Source organism: Leptodactylus fuscus, chromosome 1, assembly GCF_031893055.1.
Source record: "Leptodactylus fuscus isolate aLepFus1 chromosome 1, aLepFus1.hap2, whole genome shotgun sequence".
NCBI lineage: Eukaryota > Metazoa > Chordata > Amphibia > Anura > Leptodactylidae > Leptodactylus > Leptodactylus fuscus.
Genome location: NC_134265.1, coordinates 29697842 through 29714832, shown reverse-complemented (window position 1 = coordinate 29714832; position 16991 = coordinate 29697842). Strand labels below are relative to the sequence as shown.

Genomic DNA, 16991 nt, shown 5'->3' with positions numbered 1-16991 from the left:
TATTAGTACAGGATGTAAGAATATTACACGGTAACTATAAAACAGATCCTGTGCGATGTAAATAGTGAAAATTAATTGTTCAAAGTACCAAATGCCGAGACCTTTACATTTCAGTACAACGTTGTTTGTATTATTGAAAGCTCTGTAAAGCCCCACATGACTGTAATTTTTGGTCAGTAACTGTCCGCAATTGTGGATCTGCATAGTATTAAGTCTATATTGTCGTGTTGGCACTCCGCGAAAATTTTGTGGGTTTTGGGTTGCAGTTTGGGCACTCAGTCTCTAAAAGGTTCGCCATCACTGGTATAGGGTCTGTGCTTGGTATTGAGCTGAGCCCCATTCCCTTGAATGGGACTGAGCTGCTGTTGTACCATCCTTAGGGCGATGTGTCATTGACATTACATTAAAGATGGAAAAATGAAAAAGTCGCATTACCTGTGTCTTTAAAGGGTTACATCTAAGAACTCTCCAACTAAAGATTTTTTGGTACTATTCCGTTATCTTGGTCTGTGAGAACAAGTAGTGTTTTTTAAAAAATAAAAATGTTTATTATTATTCAAGAACTAATTGTTATCTGGGCAGTTCCTTTCCATTGTATATACTTTTATATATTATATACCATGTTTTACTATTGAGCCCGTAGATATACAACGCTGCTGCGGCCATCAGTAGCCCCGCACTCGGCTCTCCTCGCCCACACACCAGCTCAGTACGACTGACAGCCGCGGTGACTCTGCAGTGACGCTCCGGACATTGGGCGTGGCGTCGGTAACTGGGCGCGTCTTAGCCAATCACAAGCCAAAGCCTGGCAGCCGCAGCCAATCACTGCACGGTTTATCGAAGCAGCCCCCTCAGCTTTTACTGCTGCGAGTCCCGGAAGAGCCGGGCAGGTGCAGAGTGAGCTGACGTGCCCTGCAGTGCTGTGATCACCGTCACCGGGGCTGCTCGTCACCTGGCATCACTGCAGCCTCTGCATCCAGACTGTGCGGGGCGCTGTCCTATGGAGGGCTGGAGGTAAGGAGCAACTAACTAGTCAGGCAAAATTCAATTAGGTTGTTGTAGAACTACAAATCCCAGCATGTTACCTTTAGCATCTTACCTGGGGACTTGTAGAGGAAGGAAGCCACAGGTTGCACGAGTCACCTGTATAATGAGCAGGGCCCCCAGGGGCCTCTAATTTAATCTCAAGTACTTAATGTGCACTGAAAAAAAATCCCATTGGCAATATTGGTCTCCGACTACAGGTACTATTGCTCAAGTATGGGCGTGCAACTTTTTAATTTGGTCCTTAGTAGTCACTGTAAATGTCATGTGACTGGTAAAAAAAAACAAAACAAAACCTGTAACCCTTGAATCTCCACATCATAGATGTTTAAGAAAGATCCTCCGTCATAATCGGGACTGATCGGGCAAAATGAAGCACAATCTGTATGCAAGTGACCCGCCTGACCCTTTGGCTAGTAGGACCCTGTTCACACATGCATTGCATATTACAATTCTAACTCATAATTACTGAATCATATGCAGCAGATGAGCCTGACCTTTAACCCTATTGTGATTCAATCCTCAGTTTTTCCATGAAGAATCGGGGAACTATGTAGCATAAGATTATTTCTTTCCACAGGGCTGCAGTACCGTGTGAACAGGGTTGTGAAAAAACGACTTCACACACATCAGATCATTGTTTGTGAATCTTATGATGTAGATAATTCCATGGGATCCATGTCAGGTTCAGGTTTGCGTATGAATATATTGGCAGACCTTGTTGTGAAATTTTCGGGTAACAGAAAAACACTTTTAAGAGGACAAGTCGCCATTTGTGATAAGTCCAGTGACCTCCCTCATCTGATCGTCGCTGTCACCCTGAGCGTTTTGGTGTTTTGTTTATTCAAATCTGTTCAGCCATTCCAAAGATATAAGCCCTTATAGTGTTAATGGAAATTAGGGTCTAATAGTTAGGCGAGACCCCGCCCCTGAGGAACACAGTGTTACCGCCCACTTGTCTAGTAGACCCAAATCTGCACCGACACTGAAAGGGCTTATAACTTTGGAATGGCTGAACGGATTTGGATAAACAAAACATCAAAATGCTCAGGGTGACAGCGCCGATCAGATGATAGATGTCAGTAGTCTTTTCGCACCTGGTGACAAGTGTTACCTCTCCTGATCTGTGTGTTTTAGTACATACTTATAACAATTCTGGAGCAAATTTCTTATAATTCGGTATTGTGCTGATCCTCTATTGTTCCTCTTAGTTAATTTTTTGCTAATTTATAAGCGTTACCAGTTGGGGGGGGGGGGAGTGTCCCTACACAATGACACTGTCCAATCAGTCCTGCTGGTGTCAGACTGTGCAGTGACACACCCCTTGGACAAGCAGAATGGTGACACCCACTTGGCAATTAAAGTGATAGTCCTGCACCAAACGGACAGTCCACAGTATAGGTCATCAGTATGTGATCTGTGGGGGTCTGACACCAAGATTAAAAAACATCAGTTGTAGGGGTGACCTAGGGGCACCAGAATTTACAGTGGTGGATGGGGCTACATCTTACGCAGGAGGAGCCTGCACATGCTCCCGGTCTACTGCTGTAACTAACAGAGGCTGTTGCTACAGCTGATCGGTGTGGGATCCAGGTGTCCGACACTCACAGATCACATACACATGACCTATGTTGTGGATAGGTAATTGGTATAAATTAAAGGGGTCTGGAAAACCCCTTTAATTTATAAGTTTCCAGGGTTATTACAGAGCGGCACGGTGCAGAGTTATAGGGATGGATTTTCCCTGAAATAACAATCCTGGAGCAAGTATTTACTAAAACGGACATGTCAGGAGAGGGGGCAGCAGCGAGTCCATAATCGATGTAATAAGGTGGGGGAGGGGACAAGGGTGGCTGTTTATTTCACTGTATGTTACATATAGGTCGGTGCAGTATTGGTGCTATTAAGTACTACTTATTGTGAACACATGCGGAGTCACTCCGGCCCTGTCCATTAGCAGTACAATGACTCAGGTCGCTGTGGGGATTTGTTGTGTTCTTTCTCCTATTTTCGACCTTCAGCAGGAGCGAGGACGGAGCCGTTTCCTCTCCATCACTATTGTTCACATTCATTACTGTGAGGCTATTAATCCATTCGGCACTGCTGCATCTGTCATGGGAACTGTCCCTGGTTCAGCAGCAATAGGCTAGGACCAGTCATTTGTCTTAGATTGTTATATTGTCACATTATTATATTATTGTATTCATGTTCTTATGTAATATTTGTATTATATTATTATATTATTATTATTATTATATTATTGTATTCATGTTCTTATATAATATTTGTATTATATCATATTATTATTATATTATTGTGTTCACGTTCTTATATAATATTTGTATTATTATAACATTATTATATTAATGAACAAAAATATACAAAGTGCACAAATACAATTTAATAATGTGATAAAATAATATAATTGATATTATTATATGACTAGTCTCTGCCTGCAGGTTGTTGCCGTTGATGATCCGCCTATATTCAGCAAATTTCTGCCGTCGATGGTTTGCCTGCTCCGGCATTTCGGCAGCCTGCTGCTGACTTTGTTCCTCGCACTTGCTTGCGATTGTTCCGGCATCTCAGCAGCTCGCTGGGACGCCATTTAATGACCGTGCTGTTGATCCGCCTGCTCCGGCGTTTCAACAGCTGTCAAACTGGCCTGCTGCTGAACTCGTTCCTCACGCTGTGCCCGTGATTGTTCCAGTATCTCAGCAGCTCGCTGGGACGCCATATAATGAGCGTGTTGATGATCCCCCTCAGCTCCGATTGAGGAGAACTCTGTAACTTCTGGCTACGTTCATAGCTCTCCTTGTTTGCGACAAATTAGATTTTCTTTTTCCAGGCATGTTGAAAATTGGCAAACTGCCAATTTGGATTAAAGGTGTTTGCCCATGTCAGTTTGTCTGCACTGCCTGGAGCAGATCAGATAAAATGCAGATGCATGTACACTGAGGGTTATCATGTGTTTACACAGAGAGATAACAGCCCGGCTTTCTCAGAAGCTGAGATAAGAGCAGTGTAATATAGTATATGAACATAAATTCATAACAGTTGTGAAGCCATGTCATTTACCGGGATAAAAAGTAGCCGACGTGTTATTCGAGGTTACAATCTATCTATGTGCCAAATTTCATCCAAATCCGTTTAGCCGTTTTTGCGTGATGGAGGAACAAACATCCAACCCCACAAACTTTCACATTTATAATATTAGTAAGATAAGATAAGTAAGATAAGATTGTATTTATATTATGTATTACTGTATAGTATTAATATAACATATTATCATATTACATTATTGTATTAATATAACATTTTATTACATTATATTTATATTATTATTGTAACCATATCTTATCTCATTCTATTATTCTATTATTATATGATCACATTATTGTATCATTATTATTATTATTATTATTATTAGATTATTATTATATTCCTGTAATTTGCTTACTATTACAGGCCGCAGGCCCCGTATACAGAAGTTTAGTTTACTACACCTGGATGATTCTTCCATAGAAAACATTTGTTTGCCAACAATTTTTCATAGACAAAAATAGGACAATTTCCCCATTCACTACTAATGTGGTTATGGCAGAAAATCTCTCTACGACACGCGACTGTTCTGACCTGACCCAAGATGGAAATTGAGAGCTACAAGCAAAAATGTGCAAATATGGTCCACACATTCCATTATCAGGGCCAGGTTTGCTCTAAAAAGCCGTGACAAATGTCAAAAACATGTGAGGGATGTCACTTTATCCCGTCTCGTTCAAATGTAAACTCACCAAGCACTGGTATTTAATGGTTCCATGGGAATGGACTGATACGGCTCTGTTCACACTACGTTCTGCCTTAGCACTATATATCCCATCCTTTAGTCCTGGTCTGGGAGGAGACCCCTCAGGAGACCACCCGCAACCTCATCAGGAGCATGCGCAGGCGTTGTAGGGAGGTCATACAGGCACGTGCAGGCCACACACACTACATGACATTACATCATAGTTGGAATGGACCATCCCTTTAAAGAGCACCTTTCATTACCTCCACCAAATCCTGTGTATTGAATTTTTCAATTATTCACTGCATCTATTTCACTTGGATTTATTTCTCTAGCCTCCACCATTCCTGAGCAATCAATGCTGTTAGTTTCAGCAACCAATTTGTGAGGGTCTGTACTATCAGGCTAAACCAAATGGTCTGAGACCGCCCACCTGACAGAAAACATCCTAAATACCATATTGGGTGCTGAAACGAACAGCACTGATTGCTCAGGAATGGTGGGGGCTAGAAAAAAAATTCCAACTGCCCCAGAATCGGTCACCTATTGAAGGATGCCAAGAGGTGGAAGTGATGAAAGGTCCTCATTAAAGGCACGGTCCATTGTAGGGCTTTGTAGGAAAGTTCAGGAAGACTGTGTATAAATCTCCGTATAACAAGTAAGTGGTCAGCAAGCAGTTATTAGTCAATATATAATTGATAAAGTTTTGCACGTCGTGTCAAATGCCCAATTGTGTAAGGAAATGTATTTTCATCTAATGTCCCATGTTTTGTAGAATGAATCGGTGTTGAGATGGGCTGGTCGCGTCCTGGAGTTTTAGTGCCTTGCGAGTCGCCATGTCTTCTGAGATGGAGAAGGCCGATGCGCTCCTCCAGACATTCAGCACTGCGTCCGTGGCCTCCAGTCTAGGATTGGGCATCTTCTGCTTTTTGGCAGACAAAGTGCAACAAGCGTCTTTCATCCAGCAAAACGATTGGCTTCGAGCCCTGTCCGACAATGCAACTCATGGCGTGATTGGCATGTGGTCGTGGGCCATCGTCATCGGCCTCCGGAAGAGAAGTGACTTCTGTGAAGTTATTCTTGCTGGATTCTTTGCCTGTATCATAGACTTGGACCACTTCTTCATTGCCGGGTCTTTCTCATTACAGGTCAGTGGTTGCTATTCTGCAGACATAGAGGACTGTTCAGACTTTTACTAGTATTGCAGCTCAAATACATTGAAGTGAATGGACTGAGCTGTAATACCACATGCAACCTGTGGTCAGGAGTAGCGCTGTTTTAGGATAACTCCTTGAAGAGGATCTTTTACCACCTCCACCAAGTCCAACTTTATGTATCTGTCAATAGGTGCCTCTCTGGCACACTTGTCATTTTTTTTCTGTAGCTCCCACCATTCCTGAGCAATTGGTGCTGCTAGTTTCAGCACCAAATAGGCTAACTGTGCTGTCTACTGTCATGTGGGTGGTCTCGGACAATGTGCTCCAGCTCAGGACCGCCCACCTGACAATAGAGAGGCTAATTAGCATATCGGGTGCTGAAAGTAATAGTACCAATTGCTCAGGAATGGTGGGGGCTAGAGAGAACATTCCAACTGCGCCAGAATTGGTGAAGTGGCTCCTATTAAAGGGTGCAGAGTTGTGCTTGGTGTGGGGGCTACCAGGTGGGGTGTGTCCCTATACACTCTGACTGACCATATTAGGCTGTGTAAGGACACACCCCTTTGACCAAGTACATGGTATCACAACGGTTGTCAATATATTCATGAATTACCAGGAGGAATAACAAATACGAGAATACCACCCCATTGTCTATATATTCATAAATTACCAGGAGGAATAACAAATAAGAGAGTACCACCCCATTACCAGGAGGAATAACAGAGGAACAAGGCACTGTATAGTTGTAAGAAAAGATGTAGCAGTTATACTCTGGGGACTGTATAGATTTACCTCCGATGAGATGACATACGTGCCGTCGTTCTAGCATACTCGCAGTAATGAGAGCGCCTAGATTTTTTTTCCTCCTGCGATCTGGATGTTCAGTCACCAGAAATAGGTCATCTTTCCCCACAGCTGCTGAATATTTGATAGAAAAGCCCTCTGGAAATTAACATTTGCGCGTGGCTTTCATTTGTCCTTGAGATTTCAACGTTCCGAATTCTGTAAAGTATCACCAAAAGGGGAATCACTAAAAACATATTGTTTAATATTAATATATTGGGGTCATGAAACTGTCCCATGTCATAAGATTGTGGTGGACGGAGGGTCACAGAAACATGTATACGATGTCACTAGTAGATGTATACGGGGTACATAGTAGATGAAGATACAGGCCCGTCAAGTCCAACCTATTAATCCTACAGTGTTGATCCAGAAGAAGGCAAAACCCCCATGAGGCTGATGCCAACTGCCCCATAGGAAAAAATCCTTCCCGACTCCAACTACAGAAATTGGTAATATAGTATACCACTAAAAACCCAAAAAACATACACTGCATGGTATACTGTGTGGCCAATGGACCACGTGGGACAATGCTCCCATATACCAATAGTGTGGTGAAAACCTAGCCCAAGGTGGGATTCGAACCCAGGACTCCAGCGCTGCAAGACTACAGTGCTAACCACTGAGCCATCGTGTTGCCCCTCGCCTGCTCTACACCATGACGGATCAGGAACACGTCTCCATTTCCACAGACCCGACTGTCCCCACAAAGGGAAAGATTTATTAAAATGATCTAAAAGCAGAATGGCCTTAGTTGCCCCTTGCAACCAATCACAGCACAGGTTCCTTTTTGTATTTTGCACCTGAAAAATGAAAGCTGCGCTGTCATTGGTTGCCAGGGGCCATTTTGCTTAAGAACATTTTTGTAAAACTGCCCCAAGGGATCTGTGAATAACAAACGTCAAACTGGTCCTGGCCCGGTTGTGAAAAAACACATGCGACAATCGATGTGTGAAATGGGTGGCCATCTGTTTGCATCCGTTTTTGTTTTTTTTGGATCCGTTAAACTGATATAAAAATTGTGACGTGACACAGTTAGATGACGTGACACAGTTAGATATACCGGGAGCAACGTCGTCGCGATTCTATAATTGGGGGGGGGGAGGGGATGCTATTTTTGGTGTATCAGTCACCATCCAGATACGTGTAGGAGTCGGCAGCCAGAAAGCTGCGCTGTAATGCCCGCTACTTTACATAAAGCCCGGCTCTTCTTAATTACTAATCTGCTGCCGCTAATTACTTTCCTGATTGATGGCCGAGTGTTTCGCGCTCTTCTCACACGGCAGCGTCAGACAATGCGTTGTGTGTATTGTGTAAGTCTACCATACATTACACTGTGATGTAACTATAAGGCTGTCAGAAACCGGGCCATTTTGTGGTCCCCTCTTCAGCAGCTAGCCTGTGAGTGACTATTGCTGGCCAAATTCAAAGACTACGTGCAATGAAATCCCGCACCACACAAGGAAAGTTGTCTGAGCAGTGCACAGAGAGAGAGAGCTTTATTATGCCTCAAGGTTTTTATAGCCACATACAGGAAGTAAACAGCGAGCTCTGATTGGTTGGTCGAGGTATCCGCCTCCTGTGACATCAGCTCCAGGGCACTACCTCCAGGAAGTGATGTAGCTTCTTGCTGTGTGGCTTATCTGATGTCATTTCCTGTGGGAGTGACTCCTTGCCATGTGATTCTGTGATGTAGTTCCTGTGGATGTGCCAAGTCCTCCCGTGTTCTCATGGGAAACCCTGTATAATCTCCTTGTGTCCACATGTTTAGGCCTACACCTGAGCACAGTATAGAGGCCATCTTGTCATGATGTCTGGTCCACTGTTCAAAAACCCATAACCCACAGGAGTGTCTTTGCAGCCTCAATGTTCACAATCCCATGCGTGCATTACAGTATATACATATAGCCTAGTATACAGCTGTGATTAAGCTATGACCTCCACCCACCCCCAGCCACTAGATGTGTGGGGGCTTTGGGTTTATTGAATGTTATCTGTTCATGCTCCACAACAGCCTAACTGTTTTTTCCACTTAGAGATGCCCATTGTCTCCAACCCAATGGAGACTGCTCAAGTCAGTTGGGGGAGGAATACTGTCTCCAAAGACAATAGATTACAAGATGCCAGGAGGGACATATAATTTTAGTTTCAACCTGGGACAAAAAGGCATAATATAGCTCTATCCAGATATTGCTGGCGTCATCTTGTGACATAATATCATATTCAGCATCACATCGCGTTTAATGAAAGCAAATTCGTCACATTGCCACAACCAAGACACGATGATAAATCTAATGTTGGACTGAGGTTCCTTGGCCCCACCAGATAAAATGAATCCCCATCCTGCAGCAACATCTAGGAAATTAGACCATAGTAGCCATCAAATATGGATGTCTTCTCCAAGACCGTTGTTATGTTAGAGAAGGGGTCAGATACCTTCGGCACTTTAGCTGTTGTGGAACTACAGCTCCCAGCATGTACAGCCATTCACTTCCATGGGAGTTCCAAGAACGGCCCAGCAAGTATGCGTGCTGGGAGTTGTAGTTTTACAAGAGCAGGAGAGCTGAAGGTTGTCTACCTCCGTGTTGGTGCCTGGGTCCACTGGAGGATCCTCTGGTACTCTAGTGGGCCAGTCCGACTCTGCACAACATTGCCAAGCAATAGTGGGGTACACTTCACCACCCAAATATCAGTTTGGGGCCTTCAGCAGCAGTTCCATTAAACTTGATGAGAAGAATAGTGCACCGATATTCTTCTTGTTGTGTCCGAACCCAAACGGACTTCACTATAGTTCAGTAGTGTCCATCATGTGACTGTTCCGCCATTACCATTATGGTTTGTTTTGATGGTTTGGACAGAAACTTGAAGGGATTGTGTCACCAGAACCCATCCCATCAGCCCGGCCCCGCAGATAGATAGGTTAGGGTCACCTGAATCACGTGGTGTTTTTCCACTGTGCCATATTTTTTTGTCAATATTCAAATAAGTTCTTTGGGGCAATGACTGCGTCGCCATTACTCCAAAGAGGAACACAGTAACCTCCTCATTCCCCCAAATAGCTCATGAACACGTTGATAAACATGGCGATATCGCGGCAACAGAGACAGCGATTCACAAGGGGGAAACACCTTACGATTTGAGTAACCGTAACCTATCTATCTGTACTGAGTTCTGCTGACAGACTCCCCTTAAAGGAATACAGTATACATTGCCGAAATCCAAGGAAAACTTGAATAATGGAAAATCTTTTGATGTTATGACGCTGGACATAATAAAGCGACACCTCTGATATGGTAGAATACAGACTGTTATATTCCGCAAAGCCTGCAGGTTATTATTTACCTCAGATCTCGGTTACTATTCAGATTATGATAATCTATCTGGGAATAGCGACTTGTGTAATAACTAATAATAATATGGCTGAATCTTTGCTGTATTTCTGTATTTTTCTGTGACCGTTTTATTGTCCCCCATCAGTGATATTCCTCCTACGCCACGTCCTCAGTCTCTTCTCTCCCACATTATTATTACGTGTTTTTTTTTTGCGCTATTCCTCCTCGCGGCCGCAGGTAACGAGCCTGTGATGTGGCTTTAGTAATAGAGGTTGTTTACCTCCTAGTCTGTGGGGAGAACATTTGATAGTAATGAAAGCGCCGGCGGCATCGAGTCCTCGCCGCCGCGCTGTGATACATAGATCTTCTGCTCGACAACCTTTGTGCTTAGAGAGTTTTTCACCTTGTTAGTCATGGAAAATCGGAGTGTATGGATTGTTGCGATGTCTCTGAATAACTTTATGATGCGGCTATTTCACAGGCCCAAAACCCAAATATTACAGCCCAGAATTGGAGCAGATCAGGGGTCCTATATCTCTGGCAATTGTATTAATTTCTATGGACGTATCTGTTTAACCCTTTAATAACACAGGTAGTTTGGGCAAAAGACTAGGCCCCGCACCACCTAACCACCCGGATGCCGAGAACGCTATTGATCATGACTAGAGATGAGCGGGTACTGTTCACTCCATACAAATGAATGGATGCACCTGGTACTTCCGCTTTGACGGCGGACGGCCGCTTAACCCCCCGCGTGCCGGCTATGTCCATTCATTTCTATGCGAGCGTGCTGTTCGGATCGGCTGATCCGAACAGTACTCGCTCATCTCTAATCATGACATCTGAAGTGTTGGCCTCGTTTACGTCTGCGTCGGTAATCTGTTCGGGGGAGACCGCATGGGGACCCCTCTAAACGGACTACCGAACGCATTGGCAAGTGGTGTACAGTGAAAGCACAAGGACCCCATAAACTATAATGGGGTCCGTGTGATTTCCACACAGAACATGCGGACAGAAAAGCACTTCACAACCTGTGCACTTCACAACACATGACTCGTGCGGAGACCGCGTGCAAAGCACACGGACCCCATTATAGTCTATGGGGTCTGTGTGCTTTCACTGCACACCGCTTGCCAATGTGTTCAGTAGTCCGTTTAGGGGGGGGGGGCATGCGGACTCCCCCGAACGGATTACCGACGCAGATGTGAACGAGGCCTTAATCTGCTGACTCCCAGTTAGTCCCAGGGACCCTGCTAGGTGTCTGTGCCTTAGTAATACGGCACTGAGTGTTCACTATATGACCAGTGTCATTAATTTTTTAACACTTGCCTAAATCTTTTGCACAACACTGTATAAACCACCACTCAATCCTATCCGTGCCGGATCCGCTTAGTTATGTTATTTCTAGGGGACAAGTGACTGTCTGACAACTCTTCTCTTGCTTATCACATGGAAACCATTGGGGACGGTGCCCAAATCTTCTGTGCACCCCACTTGTGACTTTTTAATGTTGCAGCATGAGACCTTGGCTCTTTATAGGATGAAATCTGATCTAGTACTGTAGATACACTCACCGGCCACTTTATTAGGTACACCATGCTAGTAACGGGTTGGACCCCCTTTTGCCTTCAGAACTGCCTCAATTCTTCGTGGCATCGATTCAACAAGGTGCTGGAAGCATTCCTCAGAGATTTTGGTCCATATTGACATGATGGCATCACACAGTTGCCGCAGATTTGTCGGCTGCACATCCATGATGCGAATCTCCCGTTCCACCACATCCCAAAGATGCTCTATTGGATTGAGATCTGGTGACTGTGGAGGCCATTGGAGTACAGTGAACTCATTGTCATGTTCAAGAAACCAGTCTGAGATGATTCCAGCTTTATGACATGGCATTGCATTATCCTGCTGAAAGTAGCCATCAGATGTTGGGTACATTGTGGTCATAAAGGGATGGACATGGTCAGCAACAATACTCAGGTAGGCTTTGGCGTTGCAACGATGCTCAATTGGTACCAAGGGGCCCAAAGAGTGCCAAGAAAATATTCCCTACACCATGACACCACCACCACCAGCCTGAACCGTTGATACAAGGCAGGATGGATCCATGCTTTCATGTTGTTGACGCCAAATTCTGACCCTACCATCCGAATGTCGCAGCAGAAATCGAGACTCATCAGACCAGGCAACGTTTTTCCAATCTTCAATTGTCCAATTTCGATGAGCTTGTGCAAATTGTAGCCTCAGTTTCCTGTTCTTAGCTGAAAGGAGTGGCACCCGGTGTGGTCTTCTGCTGCTGTAGCCCATCTGTAGCCTCAAAGTTGGACGTACCGTGCGGCGTTCAGAGATGCTCTTCTGGCTACCTTGGTTGTAAAGGGTGGCTATTTGAGTCACTGTTGCCTTTCTATCAGCTCGAACCAGTCTGGCCATTCTCCTCTGACCTCTGGCATCAACAACGCATTTCCGCCCACAGAACTGTTGCTCACTGGATGTTTTTTCTTTTTCGGACCATTCTCTGTAAACCCTAGAGATGGTTGTGCGTGAAAATCCCAGTAGATCAGCAGTTTCTGAAATACTCAGACCAGCCCTTCTGGCACCAACAACCATGCCACGTTCAAAGGCACTCAAATCACCTTTCTTCCCCATACTGATGCTCGGTTTGAACTGCAGGAGATTGTCTTGACCATGTCTACATGCCTAAATGCACTGAGTTGCCGCCATGTGATTGGCTGATTAGAAATTAAGTGTTAACGAGCAGTTGGACAGGTGTACCTAATAAAATGGCCGGTGAGTGTATATACTGAGCGAGCGGATGAGAAAACCAATATATTTACCGTATAGTCAGCGGGGAACATTGCAGGAAATCGCCGCTATCTGCTCTTATAAAATATGTAATGATGGCAGATTGTCGGCGCGCTGTGAGCGGAGGATGTTACCTCCGGATACCGGGGTCAGGAAGAGACAAGGTTAAATGTTAATGAAGCGTTTGTAGCAGAATGAAAACACGAAGCCTATTGATGCGCCATGTGGGTGGTTGCCATAGGAACAGAGGACGGGTTCAAAGAAGCAAAGCGTATGTGTAGCCTGCCAGGGAGATATCGGATTAATTTCGGAACTGTGGCTGCATCAGGGCCATGGAGGAATTTTATTTTATGTAGTGATAAATATTTATCAGGTTATTTGTAAATGTCATTGTATAACAGAGACCGTAATGTGTTGTACCAGCCGGCGCAAGCGGGGCCAGGCCCTGCACCCTGCGTGCTCAATAACAAGGGTCAAGTGCTCAACGCGCCAAATACAACACTTGTAACAGGAGGATCGGAGGCAGATCCTTCCTCAAAATCCAATAGCAAAAAACTGCTAATGCTGCATTGTCAATTGCAGATTTTTTTTTTTGTAGAAGTATAAAAAAAAATTCCTCCGTTTCCCGTTCCTTTTAAAGCCACTCTTGGCTTTGTCTCCAAAAACTGCAACAAAAACAATGGCTTCCTCGTAGAAATATCACAATTGATCTGCTTGCAATTGTACCCACTAGTGTTCATAATACATAGGTCTATGAACGTCCTTCTGTTGGTCATATTGTGTCCAGGAGTACAGTACAGCTTCTGCTGTATCCTCCATTTAGGCTGGACATGGGCTTTCTGTTCCAGCATTTGCAGCCAGGAGCCCATCAGCTTGATCCTCAACATGTAGTTATATGGTAACAATGGATTTTATATGATATCATTACTGATGTTCTTCATCCTTTCTCTCCATAGGCCGCTCTACACCTCCCCCATCGCCCTCCTCTCCACTGTTCGACATTGATTCCCATTTTGGCTCTTGCCCTGAAGTTCCTGATGCAGCTCCTGAGGTTGAAGGACTCCTGGTGCTTCTTGCCTTGGATGTTGTTCATATCTTGGACTTCTCACCACGTCCGTGATGGAATTCGCCATGGGCTATGGCTGTGTCCATTCGGAAAGACTGGTCCGCTTCCGTACTGGCTTTACGTGGCCATCACTGCCTCGCTCCCCAATCTTTGCTCACTTGTCATGTACCTAACCGGAACGAGAGAGATGATGACGAAGAAGCACGGGATACACATCGATGTCTGAACGACATGTGGGACAAATCCGAATGGTCTTAAAGTTTACATTCCAAGAATTTACCTTGATGGTTTATAGGTCTATGGACTCTCATTTCGTGACTCTGTATATACATATAGAACCCATATACTGACTACTACATAGATATAGACATGGGGGATGGGGTAAATTGAGCAGAGTACAATAGTATATAGTCGGTGTCCCGTTTCCAAACCAATTGAGTTTGCCTGTATTTTCCAATCTAACCCTAACATGACTACATGGTCTAGTTCACACTAATATGGTATTGGGGATTTTCTATTTTTGCAGTATTTTCCTGCCGGGAAACTTCTCGAATCTTCAGAGGCGTTACTTCTAACGGAAAATCAATATATAATTATTCTTGATTCTTAGATGACTTCTAACTTTGGAATATATTGAGTTAAATATACTGCACGACGTGTTCCCGATATCACGTGGTACAGGAGAAAGCAATATAATGGTAAGGCCAGACATGACGGGTTAGCAATGCCGATCCCACAGGAATATTGGGTTACCGTTCGAGTGGGCGGGGTTTTTAAAACTTAGACAACGGTTGCTGGAAAAATTCCATCTCTCAAGTCCGAAATTTGTTCAGTATGTTTTACAGGGAAACTACCTATTAAAGGCCATAGATGTCACCTTTAAATGTGTAATCTGTGGTGAATACGCAGGAAAATCCATGAACCGCAAGGGATTTACACCAGATTATTGGCTATATAATACACCCGCCCGGACTTTCCGCAGCCGTAGAACAGAAAATACACAGTCGCCCTCAAAGCCAAAAGACGCCCACTTCTGTCATTTGGGATTAGCCATGATTGTGTTTTCAACACCAGTTTTTATTATACATCCATCAGCCAAGGGTTCACTTATTTATGAGGAGGTGCACCCTCCACTGGGCCGTGCTCCTGCACTGAAATCTACGCCGGGTATCATTTAAATGTCACGTCCTTTGCCACACTCCCTTTAAGGAAAGTGGCGAGGGCAGTGTAAGGGCCTGTTCTCACCAATTACTTTACAGGGACCCATTATAACCAGTGGAGCCATTCACATGTCCGTCGTCTTTCATGGGCGCTATGGCAGACGAAAATACACAAGGATATACAACGCCCGTGGCTCTGGAGTCCGCAAAACGGATAGCTTGTGGAAAAGTAGCCTAAGGGGGAGGGGGAAAAGTCACAAATTTTTGCAAAAAAATTGCAACTTTGTCAGTGATTGTATCCCAGAAAACTGGCGTACAAGGCGTGAAAAACGTCCTCCTTTCTATATAAGTTAAATTTTAAACGAAACCCCTTGTAAAGAAGTCGTCCATCAAAAACACCTTTTTTTTTTTCTTCTCTCATCCCTGCCCCCTCACCGGATTGTCTCTATATAAGTTCTGTATTCCTTTTATGTATATTGCACTCATTTCCCTGCAGGTCAGTATCTTGTCTACTTAACATTATTATTATTATTTATCATTTATTTATTGTTCTTCTATACCGCCATCCTATTTCACAGACATTGTGGTCACTGTCCTGTATAGGGCTCACAATCAGTATGTCTTTGGAGTATAGGAGGAAACCCGCACAAATACAGGGAGAACTTCCTGATCAGACGGCACCTTGATATTGATTCTTATTCCTTTGCTTTCAGTGCAGCATTACATTGGCAGCTAGAGACAGTACCATTCCTGCCAGCTATGAGGACAGTGTTAGGTTATGTTCATGTGGTGGAAACCTTTTCCGCCTTGTGAACGTTCCGCGACGAGATGCCGAAGCAGCATCGGTATCATTAGGGGCCTAAACTGGAGCGGGTCTTGAGATAAGTCGTGTCGCTTCTTTTTTCTGCTACTAGCTAGCAGGAAAAAAAAGTGAACAGCTCCCATTAAAGACAATCGGAGCTATTTATGCAGGTGGATTTTGTGGCGGATTCCGCGTCAAAATCCGCCTGCAAAAAACTCTTTGTGAACATACCCTAATAATCCTTCTCTATAATCTGTAAGTATACAGTCGAGGAGACTGCCCTGTTCTCATCCTCGCTATAACTGTATGACAGCCGCTGTCTGATCATCATCAGTAACTGTGATAGGAGTTTGTGCGCCCCCTGTACACAACCTTAGTCTAACAGTCCATGCAATGTCATCATGCAGAAAGTGACATTGTATATATTGATGTCAGTTCTTGTCAATGTAGACATGGACACACTAGACATCCTTACCGCTATATGACTACTATACTGCTGGACATTTTAACCCCTACTCTGCTGTACCCAGAAACTCCACAAGAAAGGCGACAAGCGTACCTTCTGCACTAGTTTGGCACAGTAAAAGAAAAAAAACTCATATTCTGGTTAAAAAATATGGCAAATATTTCATTTAGATTCGGTGTATTTGTAGTATTAGATTATTTTTTGAGTCAATTACACCTCAATTTGCTTTTACAAATAAGACCTAAATCCGTTCTATAAATATCTAAGGCCTACGTTGCAGAAACGCAGCTTTTCTTTGTTGCAGATTTTGCTGCAGTTTTTGTGAGCCAAAGACCAGAATGGCTACAATGGGAATGGGAAATATATAGGAAGTTCTTATAATTCTCCCTTCTGCTCAATCCACTCCTGGCCTTGGCTCAAAAACCGCAGCAAAATCTGCAACAAATAAAGCTGCGGTTCCAGAACATGAGGCCTTTCTTATACCTATGAAAGAGAAGGGTTCCAAAATAATTGAGACGAAATAGATCCC

At 44.0% G+C, this 16991-nt stretch overlaps 1 protein-coding gene across 1 annotated transcript; it reads left to right on the top strand.

Annotated features, from left to right (window-relative positions):
- Nucleotides 1-876: 876 nt before the first annotated feature.
- Nucleotides 877-15667, top strand: TMEM267 (transmembrane protein 267). The gene is made up of 3 exons (XM_075268898.1): nt 877-1014; nt 5607-5979; nt 13925-15667. The coding sequence occupies exons 2-3, from the start codon at nt 5668-5670 to the stop codon at nt 14258-14260; spliced, it is 648 nt and encodes a 215-aa protein (XP_075124999.1). The 5' UTR covers nt 877-1014; nt 5607-5667; the 3' UTR covers nt 14261-15667.
- The last annotated feature ends 1324 nt before the right edge of the window (nt 15668-16991 follow it).

Coding starts and splice junctions, on each gene's coding strand:
- TMEM267 (XM_075268898.1), top strand. CDS start 5,668: ATGTCTTCTGAGATGGAGAAGGCCGATGCGCTCCTCCAGACATTCAGC. Junction 5,980..13,924: donor CCGGGTCTTTCTCATTACAG/GTCAGTGGTTGC, acceptor TTCTCTCCATAG/GCCGCTCTACACCTCCCCCA.